The sequence below is a fragment of the Pelodiscus sinensis genome, chromosome 23, assembly GCF_049634645.1.
Source record: "Pelodiscus sinensis isolate JC-2024 chromosome 23, ASM4963464v1, whole genome shotgun sequence".
Lineage (NCBI taxonomy): Eukaryota > Metazoa > Chordata > Testudines > Trionychidae > Pelodiscus > Pelodiscus sinensis.
In genome coordinates this window covers 3363354-3385767 of record NC_134733.1, presented here as the reverse complement: position 1 = coordinate 3385767, position 22414 = coordinate 3363354, and the positions used below count along the sequence as shown (strand labels likewise).

General features: G+C 45.5%; 1 protein-coding gene across 18 annotated transcripts in view; it reads left to right on the top strand.

Annotated features, from left to right (window-relative positions):
• The window catches only part of EIF4G3 (eukaryotic translation initiation factor 4 gamma 3), a 324364-nt gene that overhangs the window by 214622 nt on the left and 87328 nt on the right, over positions 1-22414 (top strand). For 13 of the 18 annotated variants that reach the window (XR_012897363.1, XM_075906736.1, XM_075906731.1 and 10 more), the window contains 4 exons: positions 9042-9152; positions 14053-14223; positions 17285-17482; positions 19561-19707. Coding sequence is in view for 17 of the 18 variants with exons in the window: in XM_075906736.1 (XP_075762851.1) it covers positions 9042-9152; positions 14053-14223; positions 17285-17482; positions 19561-19707 (627 nt within the window). In the remaining variant the exon portion in view is untranslated. The remainder of the gene's footprint in view (positions 1-9041; positions 9153-14052; positions 14224-17284; positions 17483-19560; positions 19708-22414) is intronic. The other 5 variants (XM_075906746.1, XM_075906747.1, XM_075906740.1 and 2 more) reach the window with 1 other exon arrangement.

Below are 22414 nucleotides of genomic sequence, written 5' to 3'. Positions count from 1 at the left end.
GAGCAAAGTGATGGCAACATCATCCCCTTCCCTACCAGATGACTTCACGCAATTCCATAAACTGTTATGGAGGGTCATGGTGGTGATCCAGATTGCTTTCGAAGAGAGCTTCCAGAAAAAGCTTCTGAATGCCCTTTACATCCTGGGGCTGGCAAGAATAACCTTACTAATTAAGCTAAATTGGAGCTTTCCAAACAAGTGTGGCATACCAGGCCACCCGCATGGCTATTATCTTCTAGCCAGACTCTGAATTTCTTTTCTCCCATCCAGCTTCAAATTCCCTAATAGCCCAGTCTGGTACAGAAAGGGCCAAACAGCAACACCATCAATCCACAGCTACTGATAAGGAAGGGAGGCGTTTCAGCCTTCTAGGACATAAAGTTTGCTCATCTAGCCTACAATTCGGGATCACAGATTATCAGGCATTGGTAGTCAAATATGACTTCCTAAACGGCAGTAAATTCAGGGCATTTGCTTATCACATTCCAGGAGAAGATTGTGCTTGTTTTCAGGCACTTGTCGATGAATGGAAGTTCATGGCTAGAATGTTCCTCTAACAAATAGTAGACGCAGCAGCTCTCACCGTCAGGGCCATAATCTACAGCACAGAGCCTTGGCTCCATTTTTCTGGTTTTCCTAGAGAGTCCAGAATACCACTGCAAACCTCCCCTTCACCAAATCCCATCTTTTAAACCAGAAGAGAGATGAAATCAATATGTGCATGAAAGGACTCCAGGGTTACTCTTCACTCATTGGATACTTATATGGAGAATTCGGGTTTCTTCATGGAGTGGTGTCCCTGTGGGTGCTCCACTCAGGTCTTGGTGCATGCCTGCGTCAGGGATCGGAGATTTTTTGTAGCACTGCCCTTTGCGCCGTGCCTGCACACTCGGTGCCCCTCCTTGGAGGCCGTGAAGCACGTGCGTGGCACGAGTCCCATCAGTTCCTTTTCAGCTGTCCCTGGCTGAAGACAGAGTTTACAGCAGTGCTTTTTAAAATTAAAATCCTCTATTATTTCTAGCTCTTTACGTCATAGTTTTATTTCGTTTGACCTTTTTCAATGTTGATTTTGCTGAAAGAAGAAAGGGGAAAAAAAAAAGCAGCAGCCACGGTGGCTTTTCTTCTCTGCTACAATGCTGGGTTCCCACCGCTTAAAAAAATGCGATTCCTGCAGAGACTCAATGCTTACCTCAGATTTCCATGTCTCGTGTGTCAAATGCCTGGGGGAGTCTCATGTGGCACAGAAATGCCCTCATTGCCTGAATATGACAGCAAAGGCCAGAAAAGTAGTGAAATGCGGCTCAAAATTATTCCCTGGGAAAAGTCTCTTCAGTCACCAAGGGACAAACCGGAGACGGTGCGGGTGCAGCAAAAGCCCTCGTGTAGGGCAGCTTCATCACCCCACAAAGGCTCTCAAGCCTCAAGGGCTCCCCAGCATGCTCCCTGTCCGAGCTGCTTAGAGCCTCTCGTTCCCCGGTGCCATCAATTTCTGGTATCTTGGAGAAAACGCAAATCAGTGCCAGCCAGGAGAGCTGAGGCACAAACTAAGACCTCCACATCAGCAGGTGCCGTTAGACAGCAGCTTCAGATAAGCTGCATATGCCTCCTTCATCAGCTCCGGTGAGCTCTCCCTCTGCACCCAGTCTAACCAGGCAGAGTGAATGTGACCGCCCCATAGAGCCACAGCACAAGAAAGTGGCTGTACAAAACACGGCACTTACAAACATCTCCTCAGCCTGAGTCAAGAGGAGTAACTGGCTCACCACGCTCCACGGCGCTCCACACTAACATTCTGCAGGGTGTCCCCCACTCGCCTACACCACTATCCCAAGATCTGATTATGGTAGTGGGCATAGGAGCAGGCTCCCATCATGCCATTCCTCCCCTACTCCATCACTAACTTCCTGGCATTCATACAGGGATTACTCCCTTGAACAACATCCCATTTGGCCCAGCCATCCAATTGGAGGATTGGGCCACAAGAAATCTGATGAGGTTCAACAAGGACAAGTGCAGAGTCCTGCCCTTGGGACGGAAGAATCCCAAGTATAGTTACAAGCTGGGGACCAAACAGTTAAGTAGCAGTTCTGCAGAAAAGGACCTGGAGGTTACAGTGGATGAGAAGCTGGATATGAGTCAACAGTGCGCACTTGTAGCCAAGAAGGCTAATGGCATATTAGATTGCATTAAGAGGAGCATTGCCAGCAGATCCAGAGATGTCATTATTCCCCTTTATTTGGCTTTGGAGAGGCCACATCTGGAGTATTGTGTCCAGTTCTGGGCCCCCCACTACAAAAAGGAGGTGGACTCACTGGAGAGGGTCCAGCGGAGGGCAACCAAAATGATTATTGGGCTGGAGCATATGACTTATGAGGAGAGGCTGAGGGACTTGGGTCTGTTTAGTCTGCAGAAGTGAAGAGTGAGGGGGGATTTGATAGCAGCCTTCAACTTCCTGAAGGGAGGTTCCAAAGACGATGGAAGGAGGCTGTTCTCAGTAGTGATGGATGGCAGAACAAAGAGCAATGGTCTCAAGTTGTGGTGAGAGAGGTCCAGGTTGGATATTAGGAAAAACTATTTCCCTAGGAGGGTAGTGAAGCACTGGAATGGGTTACCTAGGGAAGTAGTGGCGTCTCCATCCCTAGAGGTGTTTAAGTCTTGGCTTGACAAAGCCCTGGCCGGGTTGATTTAGTTGGGTTTGGTCCTGCCTAGAGCAGGGGGCTGGACTTGATGACCTTCTGAGGTCTCTTCCAGCTTTATGGTTCTATGATTCTATGTACTCTCCCCTCCCCCCTCCCCTGCCTCAGTGGAGCCCCTGGGATACGTGGCGGGGTACCGACTGTGGTCCTCCCACACTTACTATTCAAGGCACATAGCCTTTCAGCAACACTGCACCTGTAGGCGCTCACCCTCAATCTCTGCACGCTCCTCACCTGCTCACCCGCCCTCAGTAATTTCTCAAGTGGTTCCAGTGAGCATGACAACTTACCTCAGTCAGATTCAGAGACCTCCTCACCTGAGCCCAGATCCAGGCAGGAGGACGCAGTATTCCAGATCTTGCCTTCTCCCCAGGCAGATGAACTGAAACATTTTCAGGAACTTTTCAAATGAGTAGCACAATCACAAGACAAGAGATGCAGGACAAACAATACAAATTACTCACGATATTACAACCCTCAGCATCTTCCAAGATAGCTTTACCCATTAACGAAGCTATCCTTGAACCTTTGGATGCTTTGTGGCAAAATCCAGCATCTGTTCCACCCAGAAACCGTAGAGTGGACAGAAAATATTTTGTCCCTGCAAAGGACATGGACTTTTTATTTGTCCACCCACAGCCAAATTCTCTAGTGGTGGACTCTGTGAATCAAAGAGCTAAGAATCCACAATTTAAATCTACGCCCCATGACACGGCTAGACACTCTGGGCCACAAAGTGTACTCTTTGGCCACTCTCCAGTTCCGTATATCTAATTACACAGCATTGTTGGCTAATTACGATCATGCGAATTATACTAAATTACAAGACTTGCTGCACGACCTCCCTGAAAACAGACAACCTCACCTCCAGTCCATCATGAGGGAGAGCTTATCAATAGCTAAAACTGCTCTTCAGGCCACTATGGATGTCGTCGACACCATGGCTAGAACCACAGCCATAGTAATGCTCAGGGCCTCGTGGCTGCAGTCATCAGGGGTCCCAAGGGACTTGCAAATAAGGGTGGAGGAGCTCCCGTTTGACAGGAAACAACTGTTTGCTAAGAATACAGATGAGATCCTACACTCTATGAAGGACTCTCATACAACATTGCGCACCTTGGGGATGTACACCCCTCCCAATAAGAAGCGTAAATACATTTCATACCAGAACCAAGGGATCATAATTATAACCATTACAGGCAGCAGCAGAGGCCATATGACAACAGGCCCAAGCAATGCACTAATAAGAGGAGGAATCAGCAAAACCAGTCATCCACAAATCGGTCCACCTCTAACAAGCAGCAAATTTGAACTTTTGGTCAGGGGTCTGAGCAACCACCCCATAAGTCCAATGCAGTCCAGTGTCACCTTCGGTCACCTCCTGAGACCTTTCTACCATCAGTGGGCCCAAATTACCACAGACAAATGGGTCCTATAAATTATCAGATTGGGTTGGACAATCCCATTTACTTCCATGCCCCCTACCCCATCCCTCTTCAGGGACCCCTCTCACGAGCCCCTATTAAGGGCAGAGGTACAGAAGCTACTTACCTTAGGAGCTATAGAACCCGTCCCCAAAGAACGTTGGGGAAGGGGTTTTTACTCCAATTATTTTTTCACCGCCAAAAAATCACAGCCAAAAATCCACCATACAGCCGATCCTCGATCTCAGGAAACTCAACAAGTTCATTCGCAACACAAAATTCAGAATGGTGACCTTAGCAACAATCATACTTGCACTGGACGAGGGGGACTGGTTCTCAGCCCTCGACCTACAAGACACATATTTTCATGTGACTATCCATCTGTCCCACAGAAGATTTCTCAGATGTGTCGTGGAACAAGATCATTATCAGTACAGAGTCCTCCCCTTTGGCCCTTCTATGGCCCTTCGAGTTTTTTCGGAGACGCTAGCCATAGTCACGGCCTTTCTCAGGAGGCAAAACATCATTATCTTCCCTTATCTAGACAATTGTCTAATCAAGGGCCCTACCGATCAGCAAACTATCATCATGACAACTATTACCAGGGCATGTTTTTCCTGACTCAGCCTACTTATCAACATGCAAAAATCTACTATACAGCCCGCACAAAAGATAAGAGTTCATTGGGGGATTGTTAGACCCTGTCACAGCGAGAGCCTACCTCCCGCCACAAAGATTCAGGGTGATCTGTGACCTCGTTCAACAGGTCAGACAGGATCCCTTCTCCACGGTCCACACATACCTTCAATTATTGGGGCAAATGGCGGCCACGACCTTTGTGGTCTTGTTCGCAGGGCTGCACATGTGTTGCCTACAACATTGGCTTGCAATCAACTGTGTACCAAGTCAACACAGCCTCGCGAAGCACCTCTCACTTCCTCTACCAGTGTTGCAGTCCCTCGAATGGTGGACATCTCTGAACAACCTCCTCGTCGGTATACCCTGCCACCGACCAGACCCTTCAGTTAACTATTAACAACAGATGCATCACTCATAGGCTGAGGAGCCCACTGTGGCGCAGCATGAATACAGGGCACATGGGCCTAACACGAGTTCAGGGCCATTCGCAGGGCTTGCACCCATTTCCTTCCCCTGATAAAGGGCAGAACTATCCGTTTCCTCATGGATAACACATCGCCCATGTTTTATGTCAACCGGCAGGGGGGGTGCCCAATCACACGCTCTATGTGCCGAGGCAGTCAAATTCTGGAACTGGTGCATCAGAAACCAGATAACCCCAACGGCCATTTACATACCAGGAGAACAGAATGTGAGAGCCAACAAGCTGAGCAGACATTTCTCAGATCAGCATGAGTGGGAGATCAATGGCAATGTCCTCCTTTTAGTCTTCTGCAAATGGGGCTTCCCAACTATAGACCTCTGTGCAACACCTCACAGACGCAAATGCCACAGATTCTGCTCTTGGGCAGGACTAGGCAAGAGGTCAGAAGGGGATGCCTTCACCATCTGCTGGACAGCTCCCCTACTTTATGCCTTTCTACCACTCCTGCTTATTGCCAGAGTGATCAACAAGATTCGATCCGATTGGTCCACAGTAATCTTAATAGCCCCAGGCTGGCCGAGTGTTCCCTTACCTACACTTCCTGACAATAGATCAATCTATCCTTCTCCCGGCGGTGCCAGATCTCCTCACGCAGCACCATGGCAGTATACGTCACCTCAATATCAAAACCATGAAACTCACGGCATGGTTTCTCCATGGTTCCAGAATAAAGAACTTACCTGCTCGGACAGGGTCAAACAAGCTCTACTGCACAGTCAGCGTCCCTCTACAAGAAGCACCTATCAAAACAAATGGACACATTTTCATCAGTGGTGCACGAGGCGCAATTTGCACCCCACCACAGTCCCCATACCTACCTTACTCAACCACCTCATGGGCCTCAACGATGCGGGCCTCTCCATCAGTTCCATCCGGGTCCATCTGTCGGCAATCATGGCCTTCCATGATCCGGTGGACAGCTTCTCTATTTTCGCTGATCCCGTGGTGGAGCATTTTCTCACAGGTTTACTGAAAATGCATCCAAACCTTTGCCCCTTGGTGTCACCGTGGATGTGAATTTGGTCCTTCATACGCTCACCAAGCCACCCTTTGAGCCATTAGCAACTATACCACCACAGTATCTGTCTGTGAAGGTGGCATTCATAGTAGCAATAACATCAGCTAGAATGGTAGGAGAAATCACAGCCATCGTGGCGGACCTCCTTTCACTGTATTTACCAGGAATAAAGTCATACTTAAACCTCACCCCAAGTTCCTCCCTAAGGTTATATCTAATTTCTACATAAATGAACCCATTTATTCACTTGCCTATTTCCCTAATTTTCACACCTCCCCCAAGGAGGCTATCTTACATACGTTGGATGCAAGGAGGGCAATCACATTATACCTTGATAGAACTAGAGCAACGAGGAAATTGGATAGACTCTTCTTCGTATGGTCATATCCACACATAGGAACAGCAGTTCTGGCACAGCACCTATCCAAGTGGCGTTTATGAACTTAGGGGCAGACAGCCACCGCAGCCCATCAGGGCTCATTCCACATGTGCGATGGCCACTACAATGGCCTTCCTGAAAAATGTACCGTTGGCAGATATTTGTAGAGCAGCCACTTGGTCCTCACACCATACTTTCGCACAGCACTATGCCCTACACAAGGGGCCAATACCCTCCACATCTCTAGCAGATGCGGTCCTTCCTTCTTCCCCATAGGCTACGTCTAGACTGCAAGCCTCTTTCGAAAGAGCGTCTAGACTACAAGCAGTACTTTCGAAAAAGCAAGCCGCTTTTTCAAAAGAAAGCACCCAGGCAGTCTGGATGCTCTCTTTCGAAAAAGCTCTGTTTGCATTCAAGAACGCCTTCTTTCGAAAGAGCACTTTCGAAAAAAGGCGTTCTTTCTCGTAAAATGAGGTTTTCTGCCGTCGAAAGAAAAGCCGCGTTCTTTCGATTTAATTTCGAAAGAATGCGGCTGTAGTCTAGACGCAAGTGAATTTTTTTCGAAAAAAGGCTACTTTTTTTCGAAAAAACCCTTGAGTCTGGACACAGCCTTAGAGAGACTCCAGTGCCCACTTCCATCGGGCGGGTACTGCTATGGAGTCACCTGAGTGGAGCACCCACAGAGACACCACTTGATGATGAATAAGAAGTTACTCATCCTGTGCAGTAATGGTGGTTCTTTGAGATGTGTGTCCCTGGGGGTGCTCCACTCCCCTCCCGTCTTTTCCTCTGCTTTGGAGTGTACAGGGACTTCAGGTAGAAAAGGATCAGACGAAACTTGCACCGCCTGTGTGCTCCATGCCCTCCGGAGGAGGCGGGGGGGGGGGGGGAGTGCTGAGTGCGCAGGCACAGCGCGAGAGGCACTGCTACCAAAAATCTCCGATCCTGAGTGGATATCCACAGGGACACACATCTCGAAGAACTATCGTTACTGTACAGGGTGAGTAACTTCTCCTTCCCAATCTCCTCCATGTCTCCCTTCGCACTGATTCCCATCTCCAACTTGCCCAGTTGGCTCACCCAGGTCACTGGCGAGAACAGGCACCCTAATCCACATGCGCTCCACCACAGAGCATGGCATTTGTATGGGCATCTGCTTTGGAAGGGGTGTGCTTTTCAGCTGTGCAACATTCTCTCCAGCAGCAGGAAGGATTCCACCCAGCAATGTTACCAAGCCAAATTCTCCTCTTGAGCTTAACAGAAAGGAGTTTTACCAGAGTAGGTGGGGGTTCCCCTCATTCTACACTACGTTCTTTCCGTAAAGTCATCAGCTTCAGTGCTTTGAGAGTCCCCCAGGAAGTGATTAGTGCATTCCACCCTCCAGTGGAAGGTTACTCTGTGCTAACCACTAGGTTTTGAAAAGGGCTCATCAGACCCTTCCAGCCCATTCAAGTGAGCATACCACAACAGAATCTGAATCTAATTCTCTCCATGCCAGCAAAGCCTCCCTTTGAGCCATTAGTATCATACTCCATTCCCTCTGTCCATGGGTGTCATCTTCAGTGTTGCTGTCACTTCCACAAGAAGTTATGATGGCAGATCCATCTCTCATGGTTTTTTCACAGCGATAAAGTCTCCCTAGATCTACGGTCGAATTTTTTTACCGAAGATAGTCCCCCAGTTACACCAGAATCTGTTCACTTCCATATTTTCTTCCTCAGACCACATGCCCCTGCAGAAGAATGTCAGCTCCATTCTTTTGATGTCCAGCAAGCTCTGAGTTTCTACTTGCAAAGAACTAAACCAATTAGGAAGTTCCCCCAGACTGGGCTGCTCATAGACAGACGTAGAGCGGCCTCATGGAGGACTTGCCATCAGATGCCTCATTCATCACAGGGGTTCTCTGCAACGCCATTCCATCCTCATCCTCACACCCTGCTCCATCTTAGACACTGCTTGTTATCACCCTCAAGGTAATACAATAGGGGCCATTGCTCAAAGAAGAAGAGGTGTAACTGGAGTGTTTTGAGATGTCATCCCTGCCTTTATTCCATGCCACCCTGCTTCCCTCTGCTGCACTTTCAAACTTGCAGTGGAGAAGGAACTGGAGATGTGGTCAGTCTACTCTGCCCTTTATTGCCTCTTGACAGAAGTACATGGTGAGCATGGACAGACCAGTAGAATAGGCAGACCAATAGAAGCTGCTTTCACATTCTCCGATTGTGAACTCAGGATGCGTATGTATAACCCCCAGTAGAATCCAGATAGGGAGCACACATCTCAAAGAACCTCTAGTTACCGTAAGTAATGGCCAGTTTTATGTGCTGAATGTCTCAAAGAAACCGTCAAAGCGACGCTCAGCATCTTAGTAATGGAAACATTGCTCTTTCTCTTTTGGCAGGCCTGCAAAGTGCAGCACAACCCTGGATTGCCTTCTCTGGCTCGGTGTGGCACCCCAGCATGCCCTCTGTTGATCTCATCTCACCCACCATTGAGGAACCTGCCAATAGGGGTAAGCCAAATCCCTCCTTATCCTTCCCCCTCCCCCCAACTTTTGCACCTTTCCGTAAAGTTTCCTTTTTCATAATTGTGTTGTTTATAGGGAGTAAAATTAAAAGAAAACTTTACAAAAAGATGCAACGCTATAAAAAAAAAACCAAAAAAAGCAAAACAAGACTTGCATTGTACCCCTCTAGGCAGTCTCTTCAGTGGTGGGTGGGACATCACCAGTAGAGGGCATGCTGGGACGTTGGCCTGAGCGGGATCTGCGAGGGGTCTGCACTTTGCAGACCTGTGCAAAGGGGCAGATAAGGTAAGTCCTGCTTACCCCGTTCGTCTGGAGCATTCAGCACATAAACATACATCTTGCATTTGTGCCTGTAAAGAGTAGTTGCTTACTGTGCATTTTTAGGATAGGTATTGGGGTAGCAGTATTTAAGAAATCTGGTATCCTATCCTATTATTTATTGTAGGGAAAGAAGGATTTTTGCATAGAAAAATAACATGTTATGTTCTTGTAAAATGCACCAACATCTGGATTGGCACTGTGTCCACTCTCATTTCGCTTTTGCATGGGCCGTGCCCATAAACCATTGAAACCCACCACCTAATCCCTGCGTGTAGAATGATAGTAAGCAGCCCAGGGTTAACACGATCCCAGCAGATCAAATTTTCTTTCTCTCTCTGTTCTTTTTGACTTTCTGTCTGTTGTTTCAGATAATTGTTTCAGCAAATTTCAGACAAACAACATAGGGGGATAATTCAGGGTGACTCAAATTACAACCAAGAGATAGATTTATGGTACAAATGAAAACTGGAAAATGTAAAAACAAATAAGGCCTACTTGCGTACAAAGAGAAGAATAGACCCAGAGGAGCAGTTAGCTTTCTTTGCTTTCCTGGATGTTTCTGAGGGATTTGGATTCACTTAATTACATTCTAAGAAGGAAAGCGAAACCAGAAAGAAAACACTAAGGTCCCGTTTTATTGTTTGTGAGTTCCCTGCTGTGCGTCTGACTCACCTGGAAAGTCCTTTAGAATTTTCCTCACATTTTTCACCATCTTGTAAGGAGGATGGATTATAGGAATTGGTTCATTGTTGCTCATTAAGCACTGTGAGAGCCTTGGATGGAAGGTGCTATCTAATCAGTTATGAAAATAGTACAGTAAACTTCCGATAATCCGGCACCTTTAGGACCCAGGCGGTGCCAGATTATCAGATATGACGGACTATCGGAAAGGGGGCTATGAAGGGTCTGGGGTGGGGTGAGGGGGATGCCACCCCAGACCCCTCATAGCCCCCCCTTCCAATAGTCCGGCACTGCCCCAGGCGTCCCTGATTCAGCGTCCCTGACCCTTGGCGCAGCGAGACCAACCCAGCAGCACCCCAGCTACTCTGCCCCAGGTGTCCCCAAGTCAGCCGCTGCTGATACTGATCAGCGGCTGACTTCCTGGAATCAGCCGCTGGTCAGTTTCAGCAGCGGCTGAATCAGGACGCCTGGGGCAAAGCAGCTGAGGGGCTGCCAGGTTGGTCCCACAGTGCCGATGAGCGGCGCTGCGGGACCAACCCGGCAGCACCCCAGCTGCTCTGCCCCAGGCGTCCCCAAGTCAGCTGCTGCTGATACTGATCAGCAGCTGACTCCAGGAAGCCGGAGCAGAGCAGCTCTGCCTCGGGCTTCCTGGAGTCAGCCGCTGATCAGTATCAGCAGCGGCTGAATCGGGGACAGCTGGGGTGCTGCCGGGTTGGTTCTGCAGCCCCGAGGGGCAGCGCTACGGGACCTACCCAGCAGCACCACAGCTGTTCTGCCCCTGGCTTCCCAGATTCAGTCGCTGGTCAGTTTTAGCAGTGGCTGAATCGGAGAAGCCGAGGGCAGACCAGCTCCAATGGTCCAGCTGCTCGGAGCACTTCCGGGTTCCTGATGGTGCCGGACCATCAGATGCCGGACCAATGGAGTTTTACTGTAGCTTGTGGAAGAATATTAGAAGATTAGGGTAGGAAGAAACTTCATCAAGCCATCTAGTCCAACCCCCTGCTCAAAGCAGGACCAACCCCAACTACATAATCCAGTATTTGTATTGTGATAGCAGCGAGGAATCCCACACAGGGGCTAGGCCCCCATTGCATCAGGCACCACAAACAAAGACCAGAAATTCAGTCCCTGCCACAAAAAGCTCATAATATGCTAGTCAGCATCTGCCACTCTGGCGCCAATGCCCGTCAGGCAAAATAATGAATTCTACCTCAGCCATTTAATATAATAGAAATAAATCTCCACCCTAGGATTAATGTCACCTGTTTTAAAAACAAATTTCTTGACTTGACATGTTCGTATATTTTGGTAAGTGTCTGTAAGCCTTAAATGTCTTGGGACTTGCCTAATTGATGCATCCCATCCAGTGCACAGCTGCAGTGAACGAAGATCCTTCAAGCTGGAACCCCTTTGGTGTACAACGATGGGGCTGCTCAAAGATGTTTTCCATGAAGGGCCTTCGGTTTCAGAAGAGGCCCAAATCTGTTTCCTCTCGGCGCAAACTAGTTTCTTTATTTAAGGCTTTTTACACTTAACAGTGCTGTATCCGAGCAGCCGTAGTGCTGAGTGCAGTGCTCCCTGTGCTGTCGGGGAAGGCACTCCGCCTCTCTGAGAGGTAATAACTCTGTCAACAAGAGAAGCCCCCTCTCTCATCGACATAGCACTCTGCTCCAGGGATTAGAGAGATCAAGTACATCTCTCAGGAGTCTGGATTTTCTACACTCCTGAGCAACACAGCTATACTACCTTAAATTGGTCAGATAGGGTATGCCTAGACTACATGCCTCTGGTGACAGAGGCCTGTAGATTAGGCTACCCGGCATAGGCAAAGAAGCGGGGATTTAAATAATCCCCGCTTCATTAAAATAAACATGGCTGCTGCGCTGTGCCAACGATCAGCTGATCCAGCACTGCGCGGTAGTCTAGACACAAATCAGTCGGCTGGGGAAGCCTTTGCCGACCGATCCCTTATGCCTCATTTCACCAGAGGCATGTAGTCTAGACATCCCCATAGACTAAACTTTAGCCTTTGGGAAAGGAGGAGGCATGGAAAGATCTGGTGTTTGCACATAGTGTGTGGGTTTGATTTCATGTCTGGTTGCTTGTTTCTGGTTTTATGAAGGAAAGTTTCTGTCTTACATCGTGGTACACTTGCAAAGACACTTAGAGCCTGGCCTAAGTACTTTGTAATCCTGACTATAAATTGATTAGTATGTTCTGAATGAAAATGAGGGATGAAATTTCAGTAATCATGGAACTGAAGACCTGTATTTCAGCAAGGTGTAGTGTAAGAAGTGCTGCGAATGTCCACATACTTGTCTGCCAGGACACTTAAATAGGGAGTTGCTAATCTGGTCAGTGTAATGGATTTATTTGTTCAATTAAGTGGCTTTTATGGAGTACTCGGGTGGGAGCTAGGATGAGACTGTTTGGCTTGTTTATATGTGTCCTGAAATTAGATTTGAATTCATGGCTAGTGGCTTGGGACACAAACCCCCTATATACCATTTAACCCTTTTCAGTGCTTTGTCATGGCATATGAAGCATGTCAGTGCATGAGACCATTATCCTGTGACAACATTTTATTCTGTTGGCATTATCACTCACTGAAACCCAAACGAAACTCCATTAGTGGCCATGAGTGTACTGTGATATTTTTAATCAACGGCAAACATTTATGTCATCCAAGTGAAGCATTTAACATTCCTATTATAAGCGCCTCTGCTCAGGGGGTTCTAATTCTGCCAAAAGTGTGGGTTAGACTGAAACTTGGTATGCAAGTCATCAGCCCACAAGCATATTTTTTCATGTCATCAATTTAACCAGTTGAATATCTCAAATGGTTTTGCTTTAGAAATGTGCATTAATCACTCTGTTAACTAGAGACTGGCATTTGAAATGGCCCAGATTTTATGTCAGAGTTGTGTACAGGACAGAAAAGGAGTCAATTATGTTTTGTTAACAAGTGTTAGACCCTTTCTTGACAAAATACGTAACTTAATATTGAGTAATCAGGCGCTGCTGTCAAGTGCACTGAGTGATAAAAGATTTATTGCACCATTGGGTACATTTAGTATTTAAACAAGAGTTGAAAGATTGCTTCGGTGAGGTGTGTGTGTGTTTATATCCTTTTTCCAGTACAAACGATCTTTCTCTGCCGTATCATCAGCATTGTTCATGTTTGTTTCTGAATGGGGTAAACTGGCACATTTTTTATACTCTGTGGTAGGTGTGGGGGGGGGGGGAGGAGGGGGCATCTTTCAAAAGAAAAGTTTACATTCCTCCAGCAGTGAAGTTTAGGGAAAATTCGAATCACATCAGTTTGAAATTACTCAGCCTCAGGATAAATGACCCTCCTTCCTGTACGCAGCTCAAAAATAACTTTATTGTTTAAAACACAAGTCAGTTAAAACATCACGAATAGGCTAGCAGTTTTGTTGAAACATCACTTTCTAGCCTGTGCTTGTGTCTTTTGAACTAGACAAGAAGATGCTCCTTTGTCTTAAAACATGCTTTTACTGTGACCTAACTTAAGAGAATCTATTTTTCAGAACTTCCCATGGACACTGGAGTCAGTTCCACAGAGCTTAAGCAGTGTGGTGGAACTGAACAAAATTAGTCAGATAGGTAGCAGCCATTCTGTTTCAATTGTGAGGATCGCCGCCAGAGGGAAGAGCATCTTTTGTTTGCCCTTTTCACCAACATTGCACAGAATCAAAGCTGGAGTCTAGGCCAGTTTATTGGCTGAGAGGAATTCATAAAAGTAGCAGGGTGAACTGTTGATTGATTGTATTGTCACCCACAGCTGTTACCTGAGTAGTGGGGCATGTGCTGTGAGCACTGAATATTAAAGGGTATATAATGATGAATTTTTTTGTCCTAGTTGCTAAATGTTGGACCACGACGATCACAGCCAAACCAGAGGAGGGAGCCCAGGAAGATCATCACTGTATGTGTGAAAGAAGATGTCCACCTGAAGAAAGCAGAAAATGCCTGGAAACCAAGCCTGAAAAGAGACAGCCAGGTTGAAGACTCTGAAAATATAAAAACCCAGGTGAGAACAGTCTCAACATACTTTGTGAAAGCCAGTGAATTTCTGGGATGGCCAACACTGGCTAGTTGGATCCTCAGTAGTCACCAATATTTCATTCTGTTAACACTGAAAAGACACTCATTCTTGATGTTATGATACTCTTCCCCTGGCTGTTGTAGGCCAATAACTCCAGCAGCACTGAGGTCCAGTTTGAGTCAGTTCTGATCTGACTTTTTGTTTTGTTTTGTTTTTTACTCTTATTCAGAGTTAACATTAGGTCACTTGATATATAAAGAGAGAGGAGACAGGGAATACCAGACAACCTACTACCTCTCTGCCAAGATTATTTTTAAACAGCTGTTTTACTTCTGCCTTCATTTTAAAAACAAACTCCAACTTTCAACTGGACCTATACATAAAATGCTTCCGCCAACGAGCACAGGCAGAAATTGTGGAAAAACAGCATCACTTGCCCCATAACCTCAGCCGTGCGGAACACAATGCCATCCACAGCCTCAGAAACAACTCTGACATTATAATCAAAGAGGCTGATAAAGGAGGTGCTGTTGTTATCATGAATACGTCTGACTACCAAAAGGAGGCTACCGGACAACTCTCCAATACCACATTCTACAGGCCACTTTCCTCAGATCCCACTGAGGAATACACTAAGAAACTGCACCATTTGCTCAAGACACTCCCCACACAAGCACAGGAACAAATCTACACAAACACACCCTCAGAGCCCCGACTGGGGTTCTTCTATCTACTACCCAAGATCCACAAACCTGGAAATCTTGGACTCCCCATCATCTCGGGCATTGGCACTCTCACTGAAGGACTGTCTGGATTTGTGGACTTCCTACTCAGACCCTACGCCACCAGCGCTCCCTGCTGTCTCCGAGACACCACTGATTTCCTGAGAAAACGACAATGCATTGGAGATCTTCCAGAAAACACCATCCTAGCCACCATGGATGGAGAGGCTCTCTACACAGACATCCCACACACAGATGGAATACAGGCTGTCAGGAACAGTATCCCTGATGATGCCACAGCACAACTGGTGGCTCAGCTCTGTGACTTTATCCTCACACACAACTATTTCAGATTTGGTGACAATCTATACCTCCAAACCAGTGGCACCACTATGGGCACCTGCATGGCCCCACAATATGCCAACATTTTTGTGGCTGACCTGGAACAATGCTTCCTCAGCTCTTGTGCACTAGTGCCCCTTCTCTACTTTCGCTACATTGATGACATCTTCATCATCTGGACCCATGGGAAGGAGGCTCTGGAAGAATTCCACCGCGATTTCAACAATTTCCACTCCATCATCAACCTCAGCCTGGACCAGTCTACACAAGAGAGCCACTTCCTGGACACTACAGTGCAAATAAATGATGGTCACATAAACCCCACCCTATACCGAAAAACCTAGTAACTGCTGTGCCTACCTTCAAGCCTCCAGCTTCCATCCTGGACACATCACACGATCCATTGTCTACAGTCAAGCACTAAGGTACAATCGCATTTGCTCCAACCCCTCAGACAGAGACAAACACCTACAAGATCTTCACCAAGCATTCTTGAAACTACAATACCCACAGGAGGAAGTAAGGAAACAGATTAACAGAGCCAGACGTGTACCCATAAGCCTCCAACTACAGGACAAGCCCAACAAAGAAACCAACAGAACACCACTGGCCATCACCTACAGTCCTGGACAATGATCCCTCACTTTCACAGGCCTTGGAAGGCAGGCCATTTCTCGCCCACAGACAGCCTACCAATCTGAAGCAAATTCTCACCAGCAACTATACATCACACCACAGTAACTCTAACTCAGGAACCAATCCCTGCAACAAACTTCGGTGCCAACTCTGCCCACATATCTACACCAGTGACACCATCACAGGACCTAACCAGATCAGCCACACCATCACAGGTTCATTCGCCTGTGTATCTACCAATGTAATATACGCCATCATGTGCCAGCAATGCCCCTCTGCTATATACATCAGCCAAACTGGACAGTCCCTACGTAAAAGAATAAACGGACACAAATCAGATATCAGGAATGGTAATGTACAAAAACCTGTAGGAGAACACTTCAATCTCCATGGACACACAGTAGCAGATTTAAAGGTAGCCATCCTGCAACAAAAAAACTTCAAGGACAGACTTTTAAGAGAAACTGCTGAGTTACAGTTCATCTGCAAATTTGATACCATCGGTTTAGGGTTAAACAGAGACTGTGATTGGCTAGCCAACTACAAAAGCAGTTTCTCCCCTGTTGGTGTTCACACCTCCACATCAGCTGCTAGAAGTGGACCTCATCCTCCCTGACTGAATTGAGCTCGTTATCTCTAGCCTTACTCTTGACTGGTACTCTTTTCTTATGCCTGTATATTTATACCTGCCTCTGGAATTTCCACTACATGCATCCAACGAAGTGGGTCTTTGCCTACAAAAGCTTACGCTCCAATAAATCTGTTAGTCTATAAGTTGCCACAGGACTCCTTGTCGCTTCTGCAAATCCCTAAATAAGTTAGTATTAAAGATGAACTAAAAAGCTTTTTACCTTAGAAAACAGAGAGATGCACTTCCTTTTTCTTTTGATATAGGTGAAATTGTCAGCAGTTACAGGAGAGCCTCACTAAATCTATCTTGCGGGTACATGAAGGCAGAACTGACTTTCAAGTATTTTGTTATAAAATGTACAATGGAGCCTGCCTCCACCGGAATGGGGAAATAGTGATATTCTGTTAATTGTCAAGTACAATGAAAATCACTCATAGTTTCAAAGCACTACCAATTACAGTTTTAGTAATTGGAAACTTCTGTTTGTGAGTAATAATTAATACAGTATTGACATGGAGTGTGAAGTGTGTTTAAGGACTTGTCTCAGCGTTTCTCTGTGCGTATTGCCATTACTGGACATACATTCTGTTACTGACTTGGCATCTTAAACCTTTTAGAGCTTTTCTGTACACCTTTAAAATGTTCATTATTCGGATTACCTCCTATAATCTTGCTGTTTGTCCTCCGCACTTACTGTTTTTATCGATGTGTTTAGGAGCTGTTCCGCAAAGTTCGAAGTATCTTAAACAAATTGACGCCACAGATGTTCAATCAGCTAATGAAGCAAGTAACGGATCTGACTGTAGACACAGAAGAGAGGCTGAAAGGAGTCATTGACCTGGTCTTTGAGAAAGCCATCGATGAGCCCAGCTTCTCTGTGGCTTATGCGAATATGTGTAGATGTCTTGTAACGGTAAGAGCGGCAAAAGTCATACAGGAGTTTCCTGTGGGTAAGTTCTCCCCTTGCTGCACATTATTCCCATGGACTGAAATGGGAATTATGTAAACACACCCAGGGCAGAATTATACCCCTTACTATTTGTTATTGCACCCAGAAATCCCAGAGTGAAATTGATTAGGACTGATGCTAAGCTGATATCCAGATATGAAGCTACTGAATGCTGAGCCCCTTTGAACGTCTGCTAATTAAATTGAATTCAGCCCTAAAAGTAGCTCCACTGAAAACAGGATTCCAGATTCAAGTTTTGTCACAGATTTCAAGAGTAAATGTGTGCAGTTTGCAAATAGAAGGTTGAGGCAGTTTCAAACTTCCAGCCCCACCAACTGCCCTTGGGCTCTGACAATCAATTCAGTCTTTCTTTTTTCACTGGTGGTTTTGTATTCCCAATCGTGTTCTCAGTTATGCTTACAGGGGCTCTTTGCACTGTTTATGATGTATTATGAAAAAGTGTATTTACACAAAGATTTTTAAACCTGGTTAGTTATTTGCTAGAGAGAAGTGTGAAATTGTGTTGCTCTGTGTTGAGGCACATTTTAAACTAAAAATTAGGTATCCTGACTCATTACTGCAGATACTCTCAACAAAATAGATACACAGTGCATCATTGTGATAATTCTTAACAGCTCCAGTACTGATTCACTAAGGGTACATCTACACTGCACGCTTATTTTGAAATAAGCTATTCCAGAATAGTTATTCCAAAATAGCTTATTTTGAAATAGCACATCTACACTGCAGGGAAGCTTCAAAATTAGTCTGAGGCAGGCTTCCCTAATGTAGACGTGCAGTCTCAATTTAGAGCCCCAGGAGGAACGAGGAAGGAATGGTGCTTCTACACAGGCCTTATTTTGAAATAGCTATTTCGGTGTAGGTGTTAGTCTTCATAGAATGAGGTATACAGATTTCAGAATAAGCCACCTGTTATTTCACAATTATTTCTAAATAACGGAATGGCTGTGTAAACGCTCACATAATTATTTCGGCCCTTATTCCGAAATAACTTTGCTGTGTAGACACACCCTAACAGAATGGTGCAAGTGCCATTTGGAAATGGAGAGACCGAGTTAAGAACTGTTACTGATGTATGATTGAGTTTAATGCCTTTTTGGAAATGACAATCAAATACAGAGTTCATTTCAGGCCACAGACTTGTGCCCTGGCCATGCAGTTTTAGTTCCACAGAGAGCATGAGTGATTTTTATCCTAATTGCTGCACCATGACAAACAATACAGTCGAGAATTGCTGGCCATGTTATTAACGTTAACATGCAGGAAGGAAGAATGGAGATTGAGGGTGGAAAAAAGAGGGGGAGAAGTAGAGAAGTGGAGGGAAAAGAAAAAAGGAGAGGTAGTGGTGGAAAAAACTAATCCTACCAGAAATAGCACCTCTTGTCACTCACAGACAAGAAGCACTGCCTCCAGAAAAGCCATGTCAGGCATCAGAAAGTTTCAGGCGAGATAGGGGAGGGCCGAATCACACCAAACTTAAGGTAAGAAACATTTACCTGTAAAAATCTGGGGAAAGACCCTTATTTTTCCAAGGGTTAATCCCTGTTTTTGTCATTGATGGAGCACTGCCCCAGTGTGGCACATTTCTGAAATGAACCCTGAAAATCATGGACCTGATAAGATTTATCTACTTAGTTTGTACTGTTACACAGGCAGCATCAGGATTGTTCTGTGAATGTTTACTAACAGTAATGTGTACTGTTGTTACATAGCTGTAGACTCTGAAATGCATACAAAGATCCATATTTTACAATGTTCTTATTTTAAAAAATCATGTCTCTTAAACAGGATTCTTTGTAGGCTAGTATGCTGTCAAACAAGGTTTAGTTTGATGACAAATTTCACATCTGAGTTGTGCTTGTCTAATGAAAACGTTGGCAGGATGTTTAACTGTAATAGGTTTGCACGCTCTGCTATTACTAGCTATAGAATGCATGATAAAATGTACCTGTGTAGATCAAACCCTTTTGTTTGCAAGGTTTAACTGCATTGTCCCTGTGTTTTTCTTCCATGGGCTGTAGCTGAAAGTACCTATGACAGACAAGCCTGGGAGCACAGTAAATTTCCGCAAGTTGCTACTGAATCGTTGCCAGAAGGAATTTGAAAAAGACAAAGCCGATGATGATGTTTTTGAGAAGAAGCAGAAAGAGCTTGAAGCTGCTACCGCTGTGAGATTCTTTATAAAATACCTCCGATCTGTGGCAGGGCTGCTGTGGGGGCTTTGGAAAATTTTGATTTCCTGTGTTGCTGTGGTGCAGTTTCATAAAAAGCTACTTGATCATAAGAACAGCCACACTGGGTCAGACCAAAGGTCCCTCTAGCGCAGTATTCCTTCTTCTGACAGTGGCCAATGCCAGGTGCCCCAAAGGGGGAATGAACAGAACAGGGAATCATCAAGTGATCCATCCCTGTCGCCAATCCCAGCTTCAGACAGAGGCTGGAGACACCATCCTGGAAGTTAGCCAGTCATGGACCTATCCTCCATGAATGTATCTAGCTCTCTTTAGAACCTTCAAAACATCCTCTGGCAAAGAGTGCCACAGGTTGACTGTGAGTTGCATGAATAAATAGTTCCTTTTGTTTGTTTTAAACTGCTACCTATTAATTTCATGTGGTGACCCCTTGATCTTGTGTTATGGGAAGGAGTAAATAACTATTCTTTAATCACTTTTTCCACACCAGTCATGATTTTTTTCTTTATTTTATCATATCCCCCCCTTAGTCATCTCTTCCAAGCAGAAAAGTCCCAGTCTTATTAATCTCTCCTAATATGCCCTTTTCTGAACTTTTTCCAATGCCGAGATATCTTTTTTTGGGATGAGGCAACCACATCTGCACCAGGGATGTGAATCATTAACCAGTTAAGCAGTAAGCATCACCCTTACCGGATGATACTTCCCAGTTCTGTTTAACTGGTTACCCGATGCAGGTGGGGAGCACTGTACTGCGGGCCTGGCTGAGCCAGAGCAGCTGGCCCCATGGTGGGCAGTGGACACTCCTGCCCGACCAGAGCACCCCCTCCTGCAGCCGTTTAAGCTGTATAATGTTTAATTGATTAAACGGGATTTTACATCCCTAATCTGCACTCGGTGCTCAAGATGTGGGCGTACCATGAATGTATATAGAGGCAATAAGATATTCCCTGTCTTATTCTTTATCCCTTTGTAAATTATTCCTAACATTCTGTTGGCTTTTTTGACTGTCACTGCACATTGAGTGGATGTTTTCAGAGAACTATCTACAGCAGCGGTTCCCAGCCTTTTCCAGATGGGGACCCATTTTGACAATTCAGGAAGACTTGGTAACCCAGGGCAATTCAAAAAATGTGTGAATGGCTCCTTAAGAGACACCTGGGGAGACACCTGGCGACCCCTTTGAAATGTAATGGCAACCCATATTTAGTTCCCAACTCATAGGTTGGGAAACCCTGATCTACAGTGACACCAAGATCTCACTCTTGAGTGGTAACAGCTAATTTTGTCCCCATCATTTTATACGTATAGTTGGGATGATGTTTTCCAATGTGCATTACTTTGCATTTATCGTCATTAAAATTCATCTCTCATTTTGTTGCCCAGTTCACCTAGTTTGGTGGGAACTTTTTGAAGCTCTTCACAGTCTGCTTTGGACTTAACTATCTTAAGCAGTTTGTATTATCTTCAGATTTTGCCACCTCACTGTTTACCCGTTTCCAGGTCATTTATGACTTTTTCGAATAGGATTGTTCCCTGTATGGGCCCCTGGGCATGCCACTAGTTACCTCTCTCCATTCTGAAAACTGACCATTTATTTCTGTCCTTTGCTTCTAATCTTTTAACTAATTGTCAATCCAAGAGAGGACCTTTTATCCCATGACAATTTACGTTGCTTTTAAGAGCTTTTGGTGAGGGACATTGTCAAAGGCTTTTTGGAACTATAAGTACACTATATCCACTGGATCCATCTTCTCTACGTGCTGGCTGATACCCCCCTCCCTCTCAAAGAGTTCTAGTATATTGGTGAACCATGATTTCCCTTTACAGCAGAGGTGGGGAACCTAAGGCCCAGGGGCTGGATGTGGCCCCCAGCTTGCCTGGATCCAGCCCTCGAGGCTCAGGACTCCCTCCCCAGCATTAAGGAGCCTGTGGCAGCGCTCCAGCCCCCGCTGCCTCCTTTCAGGGCTGGAGCACACAAAATCTACTAATCTGGGCCCCACTCTGGTATGTGAGGGGAACGTCAGTGAGGGGTTTGGGGTTTTTTTGTTTGTTTTGTTTTTTTGCTTCTCACTTGTGTGTAGCTCCTGACTGACTTTTCTATGGGTCAGCAGCTCCCAACCCAAAAAAGGTTCCCCATCCCTGCTTTACAGAAACCATGTTGGCTTTTCTCCAACAAATTATGTTTATCTATGACAATTCTGTTCTTTACTGTTGTTTCAGCTCATTTGTTCCGTATTAAAGTTAGATTTATCAGCCTGTAATCGTCAGGATCACTTCTAGAATCCCTTTTAAAAATCAGCATCACGTTTGCTATCCTTGGTGTAGAAGATGATTAAAAAGATAGGTTACAAACCAGAATTAGTAGTTCCTCTATTTCACAGTTGAGTCCTTTCAGGTGAACACCATCTAGTCCTGGTGAATTATTACTGTTTAGTTTATCAGTTTGTAACAAAATCTCTCCTAATGACACTTCAATCTGGGATAGTTCCCCAGATTTCTCAACTAAAAACAATGACTCAGGTTTGGGAATCTCCCTCACATCTTCATCCATGAAGAATAATACAAAAAATACCTTTTGTTTCTCCTCAGTGACCTTTCAGAAAATTTCCCTTTCTGAAATTATATACCGCAGTATTGGGCTGCTGAGGTATTTTTTCTGCAAAAGCGATATTAAATTTAA